Here is a 17,992-nt window from a genome sequence, read left to right as displayed (position 1 = left end):
TGGTCAGTACCAATAATAACTTGAAAACCTTATAGTACCACATTGTCCCAGTTCAGCACTCTGATCCAATCATAGCAGATACCTTTAAAAGGGAGTTCTTCTTGTCCTTTCTTCTGGGGGATTGTCTGGTTATTGTGGTTCTCTCGGTAATGTTGTAGGGTCTTGACCGTCCAATATAAACTGCCTGAAGACGACTGCTGTTGTGAACTGGTGCTATAAAAACTGAACTGTATTAATCCTAGCCCTTTTTTGTTATTAAAGTGAAGTGCAAATGAAAAGGAAATTACAAAACGCAAAGTTCTCAAACGGGACTTGAACCACAGTCTCTTGCTTTATCATCTTATGACTTATGGCACTACCACTTCTGTGAAGAGAAGTAGAAAGCAGACAGGTTTGTTTATTATCATGAAATTTCTTCACAGCAGGCTGGAGTTGGCTAACATTGGCATTTATGTCCTGCATGGGTTTAATTGTACCCGAAGATCTGTCAGGCTTCCTGCATGCACCATAAAAATGGTGATAAAGAAATTCAAAGACACTGTCAACACGTCAGGTTAGATGAGAAAATTTTCCACAATTCAGCACAGAAGCTGAAAAGTGCGCCAGATACAGATGAACCCGTTTAAAAAATAACAGCAGTATTAACATTTGTCTAGAGTTTTCATCAGCCTTTTAATGTCATCATTTCTGGCGTTGAGTTTAAATAAATTAATTAATCAATTCATATTAGAGTTTGACATGTTGATGTACGTTCAATAATCCAGGTAATTAAATACCAGAACACTGATTCAGTTCATCTGGACACGATGTTTTCAGTTCTGTGTCCAGTTATACGCAGGACAGAGAGGATGGACAGGAGCAACAAAGAGAGAGACAGAAGATGCAAAATTAATGGCTCTCAGAGTGACAACTGCATCTTCATGGCAAGTACCATGCTGGCAGTCGGGAAAACACCAAGATCAGTGTAGTCATTCTGTGAAGAGAAAAGGACTGTGTTTTGGTTTCTTTGTGTAGCAGTCATGCTGACCTCTGCATTACAAGTTTACTGCTCATCATACCAGCAAAACATGGAGATTTACCAGCCCAAATCTGCTGCTGCATACATACATTGTACCTTTTCAGTCCTTTCCTAAACAGTGTAAATTCTTTCCAAGTGTAATAACTTCAAAATAGGTTTTGTTTTCATCTTAATGTGGGTTTTTTTTTGTTACTAACAGTTAATGATTAGAGAATAAAATATCTTTTTGGACAATAATGGATTAATATAATCACTACTACAAATCCTGAGTTTGAATTTAAAAAGAAAAATTATAAAAGTGCCTGTGATGGCGCTCAGAGCTCCTGAACCTGAGCACAGCAGCTGTGTGTACCAAATGACATCTGTCTCATTAATAACGTCTTGCAGACAGCTTGTACCTCCATCAGTGCAAACACAGAAACTGTATTCTGGGCTAACACTGGTGCTGAAATGCAGGAAGAGGCTGTCTTCGTGCTATGTGCACCTCTTGTTTAGCCTAGAAGCTAGAAACTACATACAAAGATACACTAGCTTTACATTATGTATGAAAATCAGATTTCTTTCCTCTTAAACTGAATGATCTTCCACAGTATTCTATGATATGCACAAGTCGTCTTCACTGGTCTGTACATATTAGTACATGACGAATCACCACCCTCATGAATCTTCTATTGATTTGTCCTTGTTAAAAGATACAATTTAAAAACACATTTAATTGAAATAACTTTATTTTGGAAAACCTCCCAAATAACTTGAGAAGACAAATACTTTACACTTTGAAATTAGAAACAGGTTTATATCCCAGACTGAATCCAATGTTCACTCTTTTATTTTATTTTTTTAAGTGTTTTTACCTTCAGGCTTTGTAAATTAATGAGTTTCTGGACATTAGACCTTTAGAACTGGAACAATCTTTCCCCAACAAAGACATAATTTTTCAGTTTAAGATCAGAGTCCATGCCTGTGTTGGGACTTCTACAATACAAAACACATATCACCAGAATTCCCATTCTGAAATTCTATACACATTCCAGGCCAAGGCTTTTGGAATCTGCTTATGAAAACAATCACAGCAGACAGCTTCAAGTTTCATTAAATTCTTCCCTTTACATTTCAGTTAACATCCTTGGGTTTGTACAAACACGCCAGTATGATAAAAATGACCAACTTAAAGTAGAGGTAATGTGTCTTCCCACAAACTCTCCCAGTGGACTCTCAGGAGTTTATTTCTGTCTGGAGGTTATAATCACCAGGGTAAGGATCCACTTTCCTGAGCTTCCTCAGTACCACTCAGGTAACAGCTTGCATTCTGGACAAAGCATCCACACCATCCAGACTCTGAACGGTAGCCGATAAACATGAGGTCCCAAAAACCTTTGATCCACTTACAGTCGAACTTGTACTGTTTTGCAGCAACATTAAAATCCTTCTAGTTCTGAAAACCATTTAAAATCCTTGCATCCTGTTTCTTCACAAGCATTAATAAGAGTAATTTATATTTCATACGTATTTGCTGAAGTCCTTTTTTTACATTCAAACTGGAGCAAGAAGGAATAGTTTCCATTTTGATGAGACCCCAACCGTCCTGTGGTTGAATTCACTGTTGATGATCACAGCAGGCATGAATAATTGCCTTTCATCACTACAGGCGTGGCCAGTACTGTGACATGTCTGTTTCATTTCCTGGAACTTGAACTGGAACTGAGACACCAGGGGAAATCAAACCTGGTAAAAGAGAGAACAAAAGCTTTCAGTGGTGAGCCATTAAAAGCGCCACATGTCGTATAACAGGTGTGTTAGAATGACTGCAAAGGGGCAGGTGCAAATATGTTTAACACAAAGTCATGACCAGGTGAAAGTCTTTCTGTTCTATACTGATGAGAATCTACACTGTGTGTCTACACAGACATTTGGTGCTGATGTTCTTGAACACGGAGGTCAAAGAAAGCCTGTCTGAGGTCCTAATGTTGTTAGTTAGTGTGAATTTATAGAAAGAAAACACTGAACCTCGTTTCAGCATTCGGAGTAAGTCAGGACAGTAAATATATGAATTTATCTTATATGCTTATGTATAAGAAAAACTCTGAGAATGTTGGGACATATAAAATGTCAATCAGATCAATCAGTTTGTTGATGCTGCATATACCAGTAATAATCTGTCACAGCAGATAGCTGTCTCCCCGAGCCCTATTCTGCCCAGCTAGCTCTCATGCCAGTGCATTGTATAATGTTGTTTTGGCATATACCATTTGCATTCAAGGTGTCCTGTGGACCAGGGATATATTGGCTATAAACAGTTAGGCATGTCACATACACTTTTACTTTCACTCACTGCTTATGTTTAAGCACCAAAACTTACTTAATTGGGTTTGCACAGTAAAATAAGTTATTTAGGTTCAGGTAAAGCTCATTGTGAAGAGTGTAAGTAAAGCCCTTCAGAAGTGTAACAGTACACATTTAAAAATGATGGTTAGATGCCGTGAGCATGAATGATTTAATTCAATTTAATTTATTGAACTGAATTAAATATGAGCACACACCAACAACAAAACACCATTACTGGACACCATGATGTTGACAACAGGGTGTTCTCTCCATGCTCTTACTGTCTCTCCACTATGTCGAAGTACTTTCTCCTAAAGAACTCTTTCTAATATTGTTAGGTCGTTACTTTGCAGCATAAACATGCGATGGGTGTTGGTGTATGTTGCTGATATGTAAATAAAATGTAACTAAATTGAATGAATTTGAATTGAATTTAGATTAACTTAATTGAAATTGAAATTGAACAAAAATCAACAAAAAGCACTTTGAGCGCTCAAGTAAAGTAGAAAAGAACCGGTTCATTTATTATTTAACTACGTTGTTATGGTCAGTCAAATAATTCAAACCCAGACTGACAGACATGACAGGCACAAAATGTTTGTATGTCTGAATGTCTGAAACCTGTAAGATCAGAAGGGATGACATAAAGTGCCATAAAGGTGCAGCTTCATAACTTCCTACCTGCTGACGACGTTGCAGACGATGTCATTGATTGGTTGATGTGTGGCTGCATGTGTGGAGGAGTATATGTCTCATAACTTCTTCCATTTACAGTGGGGCTGGTGGGCAGCATGCAGGAATAAGAGGTCTGGTTGGATGTCTGAAAACATAAATTAAAACCCCTTAAAAAGCAGAGTTTTATATTCCAATGTAATCAACTTTTTCTGGTATGTGCCAGTAACCACAGATGCAACTGAGATGACACGTGAAAATACTATTTTTCTTATTTTATATAATAACTCTTTATGATGCTTTTATTGTTACCCCAACTGCAGAAACAAAAGAATTTTCCAAATATGACATAAATATTGTATTTCTTATTCTTATTTGTTGTTATTCCTAACTCTATTGGGTTTTTTTGTTGTAATGTGAGGAATTACACCAGGACTTCAGTTCATTTCCTTGACAATGTCACTTTTATATCTTAACGCTGGTCTAGGGTAATGAGACACTGATCCTACAGGTTACTGCAGAATGGTTGCCTGGTTTGCTCTGAGCAGATGGAAATGGTGTTTACATAGTGCTTTGTTATCTTACTGACCACTCAAAGTGCTTTAGATTTGACCATTGAGCACTTTATTCTATGCGCTTGTTGCACTCTAGCTGCCTTACATGCATAGCGAGCACAAGACACATGTCTTCAGACGGAGGGACTATTCAGTTAAATCCAGAGGAAACCAAAGCAGGCACAGGAAAAACAACCACCACAGAGAAACCCTTTAGCCTACATTATAAATTATAACCCGATAACACAATTGCAACATTGTGCACTTTACTTTCCTAGCTCGGCAATCTAAATTTGTTTTCAATCAGTCATTCTACTTTATAAAGTTACTTTTGAAGGAAGAAGAAGGTGTACTTTATTGATCCCCGTAGGGAAATTCCTCTCTGCATTTAACCCATTCACTCAGTGAAGCAGTGGGCAGCCATTGGGCGCCCGGGGAGCAGTGTGTAGGGTATGGTACCTTGCTCAGGGGTACCTCAGGGTAGCTGTTCAGGGGAATTGAACCCCTGACCTTCCGATCATGGGGCCACCACTCTACCTACTGAGCTATCCCTGCCTTTTGCCAGCAAGAAATCCGGCAAAGACCACAACCTTCAAACGCTGCAAGATGTACAAAGCATCCCGCCAGAGGGTGAAGGTGCAGCATTTTCACAGCTCTATTGTGGTGGACAGAAACTGAGCCTAAATGTGAAGCTTTCCATTTACTGGTCGATCTGTGTTCCTAACATCTGTCAGTCAAGCAAGGCAAGCAGTGTGTGCCCAATAAGACAATGTAAAAGCAGACATGAAGTAAAACCTACCAAAACAAGAAGAAACTTTTAGTCACTTCTTGTGTACATTCACTATGGAAGCCTTGGTAGTAAAGCTTCAAAAATGAAGAGTGGACTATCAACTGACGTTGGGTAAGGTTTGACAAAACATGCAAAAGTGACAGGCTCCAATACATATTTGTGAATTAGCACATTGATGGGACAAACTAATCTACCATGCTAAGTGCTTTTAAATCTCCCTGAAGATATTGACAGGTAACCATGCCACATATGGTTAATTCAACTGTAATCTTTTGGTTATTATCTTAATAGGGTTTAATATCTGTTTTTGAATAAAGGTGTAGACCTGTTTTCTGAGCTCATTAAAATTATTTAAAGAAGACAGACTAAAAAGATACTTTTATAGAATAGTGTAGTGAGGGTTTTTTCCTATGATGGTTTTAGTATTTAGTATTTTAGTATTTATTTATTTATTGTCATTGTCAAGAACAATGAAATTGCGTTTGGGGCTTCCATACAACCCAAAAAAAAGAAGAAAATAATAAATACCCCTTAAAACCCAAGTGTACATATTTAACCCAGTGTGACTCCAATGCAATAAGACAATCCTTAGCAATAATGTTCGTAGAAATTCAGACAAAGACCTGAGAAACATGACAAAATACAACAATGCAACCCATTCAATATTATTGTACTGTGAGATATGATATCAGATATGATAGTTATCTATTTAAGAAAGAGGGGGGGGGGGGCAGGAGGGGGAAGAGAATAAAGATATGATGCACCAATGCAGACCAGTTCATTGCTATTAAGAAGTTGGATATGGTTATTGTCCGTGAGAGGGGGGCAGAGAGTTCAGGAGCCTCACAGCCTGTGGATACAGGCTGTTGGCCAGTCTGGATGTTCTGGCCTGTATAGACCTGTACCTTCTCCCTGAGGGCAGCAGATGGAAAAGGTGGCGCGCAGGGTGATGTTGGTCCCGCAGGATACTGTGCACCCTCCTCAGACAGCGAGTGGGGAAGATATTACTGATCTCTGGCAGACTTGTTCCAATAATTCTGCCAGCTTCTTTGGTCTGTCTTGCTGGTGTGTATGCATGATGCATATGACTGAGATCTGCTCTATGCTATTGGGTTGGCAAAAAAGAGCCCTAGGTTTTCCAGCGCCTTTATGCAAACTGTTGACTATTTGTATATTGTTCTATCCTGTAATTTAATCTTACTTGCATAGGCAGGCTGGCAGCCATACTGAAGCTGGGCATTGCTGGGAGGCTATAGCTGTTGGACAGAACTGGATCTGACCTTCCCAGCATGGATCCTGATGAAAAGGACACTAGATAGACAAAAATGGAAATATGGATAGAGCAACAATGTGAAATTTTAACAATACTGGAGGACATCACAAGCAAACCATTTATGCAATCAACAATCACTGTCCAAAGTATCCAAGTATCCAAGCATAGTGGGGCTGGACAGCACATACCCAATATGATGGGAAAAGTAACTGCATAATAAATGTAACTGGACTGCTAGTGTCTGACATTACAGGCCCAGATGAGTTTCCTTTAAACAATATTAAAAAATACTAGTGTGAGAGAGAAAATATACATTTCATCTAAAATATGTTCACAATATAATTCATTGACAAACTACTATTGTTCTTCTCTGCTCCCTTGTTGTATGTCTTATAGTACTACCAACTGCTCATGAGTGGAATATCCTGAAATCACTGGTGGCACTGTGTATATGATCATGTGCATGTATCTACAAACAAAAGAAAAAAAAATAGAAACAAATTCATAAAAGACATCCACACATGAAAAAGGCCCAGATGGACTTTGTGTGAAGTATTTCTTGAGTATCTTTGTCAGTACCTGGTGTAGTAGGCTGTGGTAGAGGCTGGTAAACACTGGTGTTAAAGCTGCTACTGATTGGAATATGGTTTGAAGGGTTGGACACCTGACGACGTTGATTTCTCAGCTTTTCCTCTCTTCTCCATTTTGCTCGTCTGTTGGAAAACCAAACCTGCATGTAGCATGAGATATAAGAAAAATAAATCACTGATCATAAAAAAGACAAAAGATTGTAATCACAACATTTCAGTAGGGTTTAAAGGTTATCCTTTAATTTCTTTTTTGTTAGTCATTTCTTGTTTCCATAAGTATACTTTTGCAAGTGTGCTTATGGGAACATCAAAGAAAGAAAGTCTGTTTCTATTTAAACTTTTGGGAAGACTGCTTCAAATGATCTTCAAAAATTCTCCAGCATGATACAGAATCTATTTAGTATTTAGTTGTTTGAAAACCTTTCCATCTGCAGATGATTTTCCTTACTGCTGAATCCTTTATTTTAAGTGATTGAGAGATTTGCTTCTTTTAACTGAATTCCTTTGAGTCTTCTTTCAATCTTATGGGCTGACACTATACACAGACAAGATGCTCCACTTCTAATCTTGAAGCCCTGATTCAAATTATATAAGACGTGTATATATGTCAGTATAATGATTTAACCCATTTATTTAAATGTCATTTGTAAATACTCGTTTGTTTCAAGAAGGTCAAATGCTCACACGGTAAAAAAGGCAAACATTTCCATGTGACATAATTTTTCATCTTACTGTACACACGTTCTTTGTAAACCTAAAAAAAAAAACCTAAACATCAAGCATACCTGTATTCTTGCCTCTGGAAGGTCTATTTTGTTGGCGAGGCGTTCTCGGGCAAACACATCTGGATAGTGTGTCCTTTCAAATTCTAGAACAAAATAATTTACACATTATGTTGAATGATTGTACTATTCAGAGGTGTGGACTCGAGTCACATGACTTGGACTCGAGTCAGACTCGAGTCATTAATTTTATGACTTTAGACTTGACTTGAAAAAATGTTCTAAGACTTGTGACTTGACTTGGACTTTTACACCAATGACTTGGGACTTGAATTGGACTTGAACCGGTTTACTTGAAAAGACTTGATATTTTACCCCAAATATAAAATTTTACATGCATATTATATAGAGATTGAAAATGTGACGTCATTCACGGGTAGAACCGCAAAGGATTCTGGGAACTCGTGGCAAGCGGTACTAGCGCACGCAGGCTTTCAATTAAAATCAGTCACACAGCGATAAAAAGAAACACAAAAATGTCAAGAAGCCGTTGTATTATTAACTGCAATAGCCGGTCGCATGACAGCTACGGGAAGCCGACGGGTAAAGAGATCGGTTGTTATCGGATTACGTCGTTGAAGAGAAATTGTTCGAGCCATGTTTCCGAAGTAACAAAGAGGCGACGGATGGCCTGGATTGCAGCCATTCAAAGACAAAATATAACGTCCCAGAACACTCCAGCTCACATGTTAGTCTGCTCCAAGCATTTACACGAAGGTCAGTCTGCTGTTGTAGTTAATACGTCATTTTTCTTAACATAATTGGTGATATAGGTTACAAGCAAGTCTGGCGCTGAACAGAAATTGTCGCGCTATGCTCCTTTATTTATTGTGCATAAATAGTGAATTGTCCTGACACAATATTGCGTTTCGCTTCTGTTATTATGGTTCATTGACAAAAACATACTTTTATTCACAGGATAAAACAGTTGTTTTGTATCACTAATTGCCCAGTACGATTACAGCATACAGTATTATTGTCACTGCTACATTTCTGTGATGCTACCAGAAATTATTTCCACTGCTAATTAATTACCATTGAGCTCAAAGGTCCTATTAATAAACGGTTAACGAATGTGTATTTATGACGACGATTTGTGAGACTGGTAAACTTATGACACGTACGATGGTCTTTCGTTCTACACGGTGCGTTTCAAGGTCCTGCACCCATCCGTCGGTAAACTGTACCTGGGCTTGTTGCAGTGACCTGAAGTTACTAAACTTCATGAGTGTATGCACTCACTCCAAGAACCGTATAATTATAAATATGCATATAAATATGCTACGATGAGATAGCTGACTTCATCTAACTAGCAAATGTTTTCCAGGCTACGTTGGTGATGCAGTTTTTTTTTTATATGTATGATATTTTTGTCATGCGATTTTAAAGCCGGTCCTATAAGCGCATCCAAGAACAACATGAAGCTTATCTCAGAACTGTCGGTGAAAATTATTCTTGGAGCTAGGTTTAACTGAGCTGCATTTTAAAGAGGTGCAATTTCACAATTTGTGTATATTTTCTAAGTTCACTATTTTGTCATGTGTTGAGAAAAACACAGATTTAAAAATTACATGGTCTAATATTTACATTTAGCATATAACTGCAACATGCTTTTCTCTCTTTTTTTTTTTAAAGACTCAAAAGGACTGGAAATTCAAAGTTTCAGACTTGTGACTTTACTTGGACTTTTACACCAGTGACTTGAGACTCGACTCTGACTTGCCTGACATTACTTGAGACTCGACTCTGACTTGCCTGACATTACTTGAGACTTGACTTGATACTTGAGGATAAAGACTTGAGACTTACTTGAGACTTGCAAAACAATGACTTGGTCCCACCTCTGGTACTATTACACATTAATTACACAATACAGTATCTGTTTTGGGAGGGCCCCTGCTTCAAATGGACTGAAAACATTTGAAAAAGCTATTGCACAGCCCTTTTTAAAATCTTATTGACCCCTTAAAGCACCTTTGCACTACATTTACCACACATACAGAACACTTTGCAAATCAGTAGATGTGAGGTGAGTGGGAGTAGTTAATAACACAGGTCCAGCTCATTTGTGATCTGACAAGCAAAACAAAAAAAAAAACCAGTTTAAGCACAGGTTTAACACTTTACAAATGTTGCTCTTTGGAAACCTCATGGCAACACAGACCAAGGAGCAGCAGCAAGAAAAATAATATGTTCTGATACAAGGGTGAAGGCTTCAGACGGACACTGAGAACGACTGTTCTCTGAACTGTGACAGGTCAACCACAGATGTGCCTCTTTGTTGGAAACCATTCTGCCATAACAACACAACTGTAGACCTTTGTGAAAAAATACACATTTAGCCCAATTTACAGATTTGATTTAAATAAGATTATTGCAGCTGTGCTATGTTCATAAATGCACACATACCCGTCTGTTGCTCTCTCATTAAGTCTAATATTTCAGCAGAAATTACCTCCTGAAAGATATTTTCCCCAAATCTACAGGGAGTGCAGAATTATTAGGCAAGTTGTATTTTTGAGGAATAATTTTATTATTGAACAACAACCATGTTCTCAATGAACCCAAAAAACTCATTAATATCAAAGCTGAATGTTTTTGGAAGTAGTTTTTAGTTCGTTTTTAGTTTTAGCTATTTTAGGGGGATATCTGTGTGTGCAGGTGACTATTACTGTGCATAATTATTAGGCAACTTAACAAAAAACAAATATATACCCATTTCAATTATTTATTTTTACCAGTGAAACCAATATAACATCTCCACATTCACAAATATACATTTCTGACATTCAAAAACAAAACAAAAACAAATCAGCGACCAATATAGCCACCTTTCTTTGCAAGGACACTCAAAAGCCTGCCATCCATGGATTCTGTCAGTGTTTTGATCTGTTCACCATCAACATTGCGTGCAGCAGCAACCACAGCCTCCCAGACACTGTTCAGAGAGGTGTACTGTTTTCCCTCCTTGTAAATCTCACATTTGATGATGGACCACAGGTTCTCAATGGGGTTCAGATCAGGTGAACAAGGAGGCCATGTCATTAGTTTTTCTTCTTTTATACCCTTTCTTGCCAGCCACGTTGTGGAGTACTTGGACGCGTGTGATGGAGCATTGTCCTGCATGAAGATCATGTTTTTCTTGAAGGATGCAGACTTCTTCCTGTACCACTGCTTGAAGAAGGTGTCTTCCAGAAACTGGCAGTAGGACTGGGAGTTGAGCTTGACTCCATCCTCAACCCGAAAAGGCCCCACAAGCTCATCTTTGATGATACCAGCCCAAACCAGTACTCCACCTCCACCTTGCTGGCGTCTGAGTCAGACTGGAGCTCTCTGCCCTTTACCAATCCAGCCACGGGCCCATCCATCTGGCCCATCAAGACTCACTCTCATTTCATCAGTCCATAAAACCTTAGAAAAACCAGTCTTGAGATATTTCTTGGCCCAGTCTTGACGTTTCAGCTTGTGTGTCTTGTTCAGTGGTGGTCGTCTTTCAGCCTTTCTTACCTTGGCCATGTCTCTGAGTATTGCACACCTTGTGCTTTTGGGCACTCCAGTGATGTTGCAGCTCTGAAATATGGCCAAACTGGTGGCAAGTGGCATCTTGGCAGCTGCACGCTTGACTTTTCTCAGTTCATGGGCAGTTATTTTGCACCTTGGTTTTTCCACACGCTTCTTGCGACCCTGTTGACTATTTTGAATGAAACGCTTGATTGTTCGATGATCACGCTTCAGAAGCTTTGCAATTTTGAGACTGCTGCATCCCTCTGCAAGATATCTCACTATTTTTGACTTTTCTGAGCCTGTCAAGTCCTTCTTTTGACCCATTTTGCCAAAGGAAAGGACGTTGCCTAATAATTATGCACACCTGATATAGGGTGTTGATGTCATTAGACCACACCCCTTCTCATTACAGAGATGCACATCACCTAATATGCTTAATTGGTAGTAGGCTTTCGAGCCTATACAGCTTGGAGTAAGACAACATGCATGAAGAGGATGATGTGGACAAAATACTCATTTGCCTAATAATTCTGCACTCCCTGTATACAACTATCTGAAATGCTTTTCAGCAACAGTTATATAGTATTTTCAGTATATCAGTATTTTCAATAGTATTTTTGCAGACATACATGTTATAAAAAGAAAATCACTCCTCTTCACCACAGGAAATTCCTGATTGGATAAATCCAAAACTTCCTGAGCTGTCATCAGTTCAATCCACTTCAATGTTATTTATATTTATACAGCTCCAAATCACAATAACTGTTGCTACGAAGTGCTTTTCATTGTGAGGTATAGGCCCGACAATGTTAGAGAGAAATCCCAACAATCACACAACCCCGCATTAGCAAGCACATGTCAACATGGACTGGTTCTTATAAAGAGCTTTTCTACTCTACCTGACCACTCAAAGCCTTTTATACAACATGCCTCATTTACCCATTCACATGCATACACCTTTTTTTCTGTGCTTATGTGCTTTCTAACATTCACACATGTTCATATTTTGATGGATGCATCGGAGAGCAACTTGGGGTTTATATCTTGCTCACTGATATTTGGCTTGCAGACTGGAGCAGCCAGGGAGCAAACCACAAAACTTTCGATTAGTAGGTAACCTGCTCTACCCCGTGAACTACAGCCCAGTGATAAGGATCCAGCCCTAACTATATACTTTATCAAAAAGGAAAGTTTAAAACCTAATCTTAAAAGTAGAGAATGTGCCTCTCTTCAATATCCAAACTGTGAGCAGATTCTCCAAAAGAAGGGGTCTGACAGATGAAGGCTCTGCCTCCGATTCTACTGTTAAACACTCTGGAAACCACAACTAAAGATGCAATCAGAGAGTGAAAAGCTCTATTAGGACAGTATTATGTTATGGGGGTTCAGATATGATGATGGATTTTAATCTCAATTCTGGATTTAACAACCAGCCAACAACGAGAAGCTGATATGAAAGAAAAATACTTCCTCTTTCTTGTTCCTGTTATAATTTTTGCTGCAGCATTCTGGATCAAATGAAGGCTTTCTAGGAAATTTAGGGAACAACGTGATAATAATGAATCACTGGTTTTTGAACTAAGTTTAAGCATCACTCTGAGATAGAATGGTTCTAATTTTAGAGATATTGCCCAAATACAGGTTTTATCCACACCACAGTTTTATCTGAATTTAGAAGCAGGAAGTTAGAGGTCATCATAACCCTTATGTCTTTAAGACATTCCTGCAGTTTAACGAATTAGTATCTGTCATCTGGCTTAATTGATAGATAAAGGTAGGTGTCATCTGCATAGCAGTGAAAATGTATCAGAATCAGAATGAGCATACTTTATTAATCCCTAAGGAAATTATGTATGCTATGCCTTTTAATGATAATCCCTGAGGGAAGCATTTATAATGTAAACAAAATTGGTCTATTACAGAACCCAGTGGACCTCCATAATTAATCTTGGTATTTGAATCTAATTCAATTCACTTTTAGTTATAAAGAGCCCAATCACAACAACAGTCAAGGCATAAAGAGGTTATTGTACTCAGCCCTGAAAATCTTAGAAATATGGTGTCTAACCAGATTCTTACTCTGGACGGCATTACCTTGGCCTCCAGTAACACTGTGAGGAACCGTGGAGTCTTTTTTGACCAGAATAGGTCCTTCAATGCACATATTAAACAAATATGTAAAACTGCTTTTTTCCATTTGCACAACATCTCTAAAATTAGAAACATCCTGTCTCAGAGCGATGCTGAAAAACTAGTTCATGCATTTATTACTTCCAGGCTGGACGACTGTAATTCATTATTATCAGGATGTCCTAAAAACTCCCTGAAAAGCCTTCAGTTGATCCAAAATGCTGCAGCAAGAGTACTGACAGGAAAGAGACAGCAGATTTCTCCTGTATTGGTTTCTCTTCATTGGCTTCCTGTTAAATCAAGAATTGAATTCAAAATCCTGCTTCTCACATACAAACATACAAGGTCTTAAATAATCAGGCCCCATCTTATCTTAATGAACTTATATTAACATATCACCCCGTTAGAGCACTCCGCTCTCAGACTGCAGGCTTACTTGTTGTTCCTTTAAAAGTAGAATGGCAGGCAGAGCCTACAGATTTCAGGCCCCTCTTCTGTGGAACCAGCTTCCAGTTTGGATTCAGGAGACAGACACTATCTCTACTTTTAAGATTAGGCTTAAAACTTTCCTTTTTTCTAAAGCATATAGTTAGAGCAATAGGTGTATGCTGGTGGGGGACTCCCATAAATCATTCAGTTCTTCTTCTTTAGTCAGCTTTCTCACTCACTATGTCTTAACAGACCTCTCTGCATTGAATCATATTTGCCATTAATCTCTGCTTGTGTTCCACAGCGTGTCTTTTGTTCTGTTTTCCTCCCCTCAGCCTAACCTGTTACGGCAGATGCCCGCCCCTTCGTGTTGGTGAGCCTGTTTCTTCCTGTTAAAAGGGAGTTTTTCCTTCCTACTGTCGGGGAAGTCCCACTGCGCTTGCTCGTATGGGCTCATATGAATGTTCAGTTTTTCTCTGTATGTATTATTGTAGGGTCTACCTTACAATATAATGCGCCTTGAGGTGACTGTTGTTGTGATTTAACACTATATAAAGAATTGAATTGAACTGAAGAAGACTCTCCATTTACATGATCAAACTGGAGTCTAGTTGATAGATATGATTCAAAAGTCAGGCTTATAAAATAATTAAAAGGAAAAAAAGGGAAAATCAGGATACTTGGAGAGGGTCTTTATCTAAGCGCTTAAATGCAGACTGCAGCCTTCTTTCTTTTCTTTTGTTTGTGTTGTTTATGGTATCAGCAGAAAAGTGTTCATTATCCATTTTCATGCAAAGATGGATAAAAAAATATTAAACTAGTTTGTAATGCATGCATTACAAAAAATGTAACTAATGGAATTCATTTTAACACATTTCACAAAGGACAGAGTTTCCAGGAAGAGTTCCAGTTTTGGCAAAATCAGCAGGCACATATAGGAGGTTGTATTGTGTAGCTTTATGATGTTATGGTGAATGCCAGAAATTACCTTTTTCTAGTGCTTCTATTTGGTCCTGTGTAAAAGATGTTCTATTTCTCTGGAGCTTCCTCTTCAGCTGTAGTCTCATCTGAGTCTCTTCTGAGTCCTCACCATTGGTACAAACTGATACTGCGTTCTCCCCTCCCTCTGCCTGTGGACACTCTGCACCAAAGAAGAAAACAAGAAAACACACACCAAATGTCGTGACATTACTCCAGTGTTTCATTTTTTTATTTTTTTTTTTAAATCTTACTATGTTATGTTGTCAGACTTTGGAATTTCAGCACAGATTACCAGATGATATTGCATCTTGGTACTATACTGTATTCAGAAGAAATTTATGTTACTATTAACTAATTTGAACCAGATTTAAGAAGCCAGTAGAAGACATCAATACTGTGTTGCTCCAACCAAACCTTGTATGTAGGGATGTCTTTATTGTAGAAAGGTCCTTACCCATGCACTATGTCCTTACCATGAATTTTAGAGTAGAGCCCCCAAAACTGAAGTGAACTTGTGGAGTGCTGCAGGAAGTGGGAGACTCCATTTAAGTTGGTATCATGTACTGGGGTATGTCTTAGATACACACTTGTGTCAATAACATGAAATGTATTAATTTTTTCATGTAACTAGCTGATAACCTGATATTTCTGACATCTCTAAATTAAACCAATTGAGTTTAAAAGCACATCAGGTAGGAGATCTACAATTTGGTCTTTGAGCATACAGGAGCTCCAGCTCCCTGTGGAATGCATGTTATTTGTGGTGCTAGCCTAATTATTCATTATCCCCAACAGACAAGCGCTGCACAACAGAATGAAGCTATTGCTCAGTGTCATAGTCAGTCAGGCAGAAAGAGATGGAAATGAGAGCAGACTCCCCCATTCCCTCTGGCACACATACACACACAGGCACAAACATGCTGTAGATGGATAGGAAGGCAGCAGCCGTGGTAGTATAGCATGACTTTGTTTCACTGTTGTACTCCCAGGGTGCTGCAGGAGGGGCAGCAGCATATGAGCCTACTCCATACAACAAATGGGGCCCTCATCCACACAAATTGAAGGAAAAGAAAAGCAAGTTGCAGATATCGACGCTATAAAATGTAAACATTTTTGCATGTGGACAATCTATTTAAACACACTGCCATTGAACAAAACACTGGGGGAAATAACTTTTTTGTAATTTGATAAAATGTTCAAATCTTGTCACGTTGCCACCACCACTAAATGTAATAACACAAGGAAAAGCATGACCTATAGGGCACCTAATGTGAAGTAGGGCAGACTCTTTACTTTGAACATATTTTGTAATAGTTGTTTGGCTTGTCCTGTTATGAAAACAATTATGAAAAACAAATGTAATTAGCACATCATTTCTTACAGTGGTTTGCTGCTGTTGGATGTCACTCATATTGTACTCGTACAAAACACTTTCTAGCAGCAAATGCTGGTTTATAAATCCAGTGACACAGCCCATTTAAAATGACCAACTAACCTACTAAGCATATTATCTGAACTGTTGTAAAGCAGTATAGCACAGCACTGTGGCAGCACATTGGGTCAAAGTTGATAACTTCTTTGTGTGTTTGGATAAAACATAAAATGGGGAACTGCATGAATTTACAATGAAGTAAAATGCCCAGAAAGCATTTCAGCACTTTTAGTGTAGTTTAAATAGTGACATTGAAATAACACAAAAAAGGAAACCCGTATTAGAGTAAATACACCAGTTAATAAATCGGGGCGATATGCTGTCATTGGATGAGAAATGATTTCTTCGGTGAGCGTTTTGAATGAAATTTGTTGACGTTAAGGAATCTGTGTCTAGATAGATGGATAGAATATTATGTAGAAAGTGTGCACCATTAATTCAATTCATTCATTCATTTATTCAAACCACACTCCGTACGTATGTGTGCGTGAGCTGTAGCACAGCCAATCTAATTAACCAGATTTTTTTTTAAGAAGAAAAAAAAACGCTCAAAAATGCTGCAAGGAGTTATTTTTTTCAGGTACATAAACTATGAAGTAGTCAACAAACAAACGAAATGCAATATGCAAAACATCCAAGAAGAGAATCACAGACAGAGATGGAACAACTTCCAACTTTGTCCAACAGTTGAAGTTCCATAAAGAAAGGTAGGTGGTGCTTCTCTTTTGCTACGATGAGATAGCTGACTTCATCTAACTTTGTGATGTCAACTAACTTTAATGTGATATTTTTGTCATGCGATTTTAAAGCCGGTCCTACGAGCGCATCCAAGAATAACATGCAGCTTATCTCAGAACTGTCGTTGAAAATTATTCTTGGAGCTAGGTTTAATTGAGCTGCATTTTATAGAGGTGCAATTTCACAATTTGTGTATATTTTCTAAGTTTACTATTTCGTCATGTGTTGAGAAAAACACAGATTTTAAAACGACATGGTCTAATATTTACATTTAGCATATAACTGCAACATGCTTCCCCCCCCCTTTTTTTTAAAGACTCGAAAGGACTGGAAATTCAAAGTTTCAGACTTGTGACTTAACTCGGACTTTTACACAAGTGACTTGAGACTTGAGTTGAGGATAAAGACTTGAGACTTACTTGAGACTTGCAAAACAATGACTTGGTCCCACCTCTGGTTAGAACTATTACTATAAAAACTACTGTAATCTCAAAAAATAATAACATACATTTCATTGTGTTTGAGACTCTACATGTTGCTTATTCATATGAACAGATGGTTTGAGATATATCTTCATTCTGTAATGCCAAAGATGTTGATCTGTTTCATGAAGCCGTCTACTCTCTTTGCAAAATGTTTTGCAGTTTCTTGGAGAACTGAGAGAGCAAACAAACAGCCCTGTAATTTGTAAAATGGTGTCTTTTACCTGCTTTATATGAAGATATTACATTGAAAATGTGTGAAGAGAAGAAGAGACAATATTGAATGCAAGAT

General features: G+C 38.2%; 1 protein-coding gene across 1 annotated transcript in view; it reads right to left on the bottom strand.

Annotated features, from left to right (window-relative positions):
* Window positions 1-1,728: 1,728 nt before the first annotated feature.
* The window catches only part of LOC147325253 (paired box protein Pax-6-like), a 30,097-nt gene continuing 13,833 nt past the window's right edge, over window positions 1,729-17,992 (bottom strand). The window contains exons 6-11 of the mRNA XM_086299685.1: window positions 15,056-15,208; window positions 8,008-8,090; window positions 7,212-7,362; window positions 6,561-6,670; window positions 4,025-4,163; window positions 1,729-2,743 (exon numbers count right to left, since the gene is read on the bottom strand). Coding sequence (XP_086155811.1) covers window positions 2,661-2,743; window positions 4,025-4,163; window positions 6,561-6,670; window positions 7,212-7,362; window positions 8,008-8,090; window positions 15,056-15,208 — 719 coding nt within the window. The 3' untranslated portion in view covers window positions 1,729-2,660. The remainder of the gene's footprint in view (window positions 2,744-4,024; window positions 4,164-6,560; window positions 6,671-7,211; window positions 7,363-8,007; window positions 8,091-15,055; window positions 15,209-17,992) is intronic.

Source organism: Aulonocara sp. 'chitande type north' Nkhata Bay, linkage group LG7 (assembly GCF_057382095.1).
Source record: "Aulonocara sp. 'chitande type north' Nkhata Bay isolate Kocher_YH1m ecotype deep benthic linkage group LG7, A_spYH_male_GT1.1, whole genome shotgun sequence".
NCBI classification, from domain to species: Eukaryota; Metazoa; Chordata; class Actinopteri; order Cichliformes; family Cichlidae; genus Aulonocara; species Aulonocara sp. 'chitande type north' Nkhata Bay.
This window is presented reverse-complemented; position numbering and strand designations above follow the sequence as displayed.